Below are 717 nucleotides of genomic sequence, written 5' to 3'. Positions count from 1 at the left end.
CAGAAGAACACTGATACTGACTTGGTATCAGCGGTGACGACGCGTAAATAAGCGTCTCGTTCCTGGGACGAAACGGCGAACAAGGACAACGTGTATGTGCAGGTCACAGACACCGCGAAGAAGAACGACAGCAATGTGGGTGTGCCGGGCACAGTCACCGCGAAAGACAACGACACGTCTGTGCGGGGCACAGACAACGCGCAAGTTAGACCTGCAGCGGAGGAGTCGTGTTGAATGTAAGCCATTCAACACGCAAGCACTGGACTTTGTCCAGCGCCGACAAGCCGTCATACGGTTTGTCCAGGACGCGATAGCAGCTTCTGTGGATAGACAGAAGCTGAATGCAGACAATGTCGGCAGAAACAACACAAATGAATTCAAAAAGGGTTCATTAATTCTGTCAGCAACACAGAACCTGCCTATACGTGCAGTTTCGGATTTCGGAGCAAATAACCTTGCTCCGCGCTTCGTCGGTCCGTTCAAGGTGCTTGAACGGTATGGCAACGCGTATACGTTGGACATACCGTCCAACATGCGCCTCCATCCGACATTTTATGTCGGGTGCCTGAAGCCTTACCGGCAACACGAGTCATCTAGTGTCGATGACTCGACGAGGACCACGAAGCAGCGTGAGCCTGCTTCTCGAGCGCAACGACGCGGTTAGACAGCCTCGCCAGCTTCGACCCAAGTTCGACTTGGATGTCGGAAGCGGTCTGA

General features: G+C 53.4%; 1 protein-coding gene across 1 annotated transcript; it reads left to right on the top strand.

Annotated features, from left to right (window-relative positions):
- Positions 1 to 602: 602 nt before the first annotated feature.
- Positions 603 to 710, top strand: PPTG_24776 (hypothetical protein; the record flags this gene model as incomplete). Its single annotated transcript, XM_008918490.1, has 1 exon — positions 603 to 710. A coding segment is annotated over one exon (108 nt), but the record flags the coding sequence as incomplete, so codon positions are not given.
- Positions 711 to 717: the final 7 nt, after the last annotated feature.

The sequence above is a fragment of the Phytophthora parasitica genome (assembly GCF_000247585.1).
Source record: "Phytophthora parasitica INRA-310 unplaced genomic scaffold supercont2.215, whole genome shotgun sequence".
Taxonomy (NCBI): Eukaryota; Oomycota; class Peronosporomycetes; order Peronosporales; family Peronosporaceae; genus Phytophthora; species Phytophthora nicotianae.
Note: the sequence above shows the minus strand (reverse complement) of the source record. Positions and strands in the feature narration are given on the sequence as shown.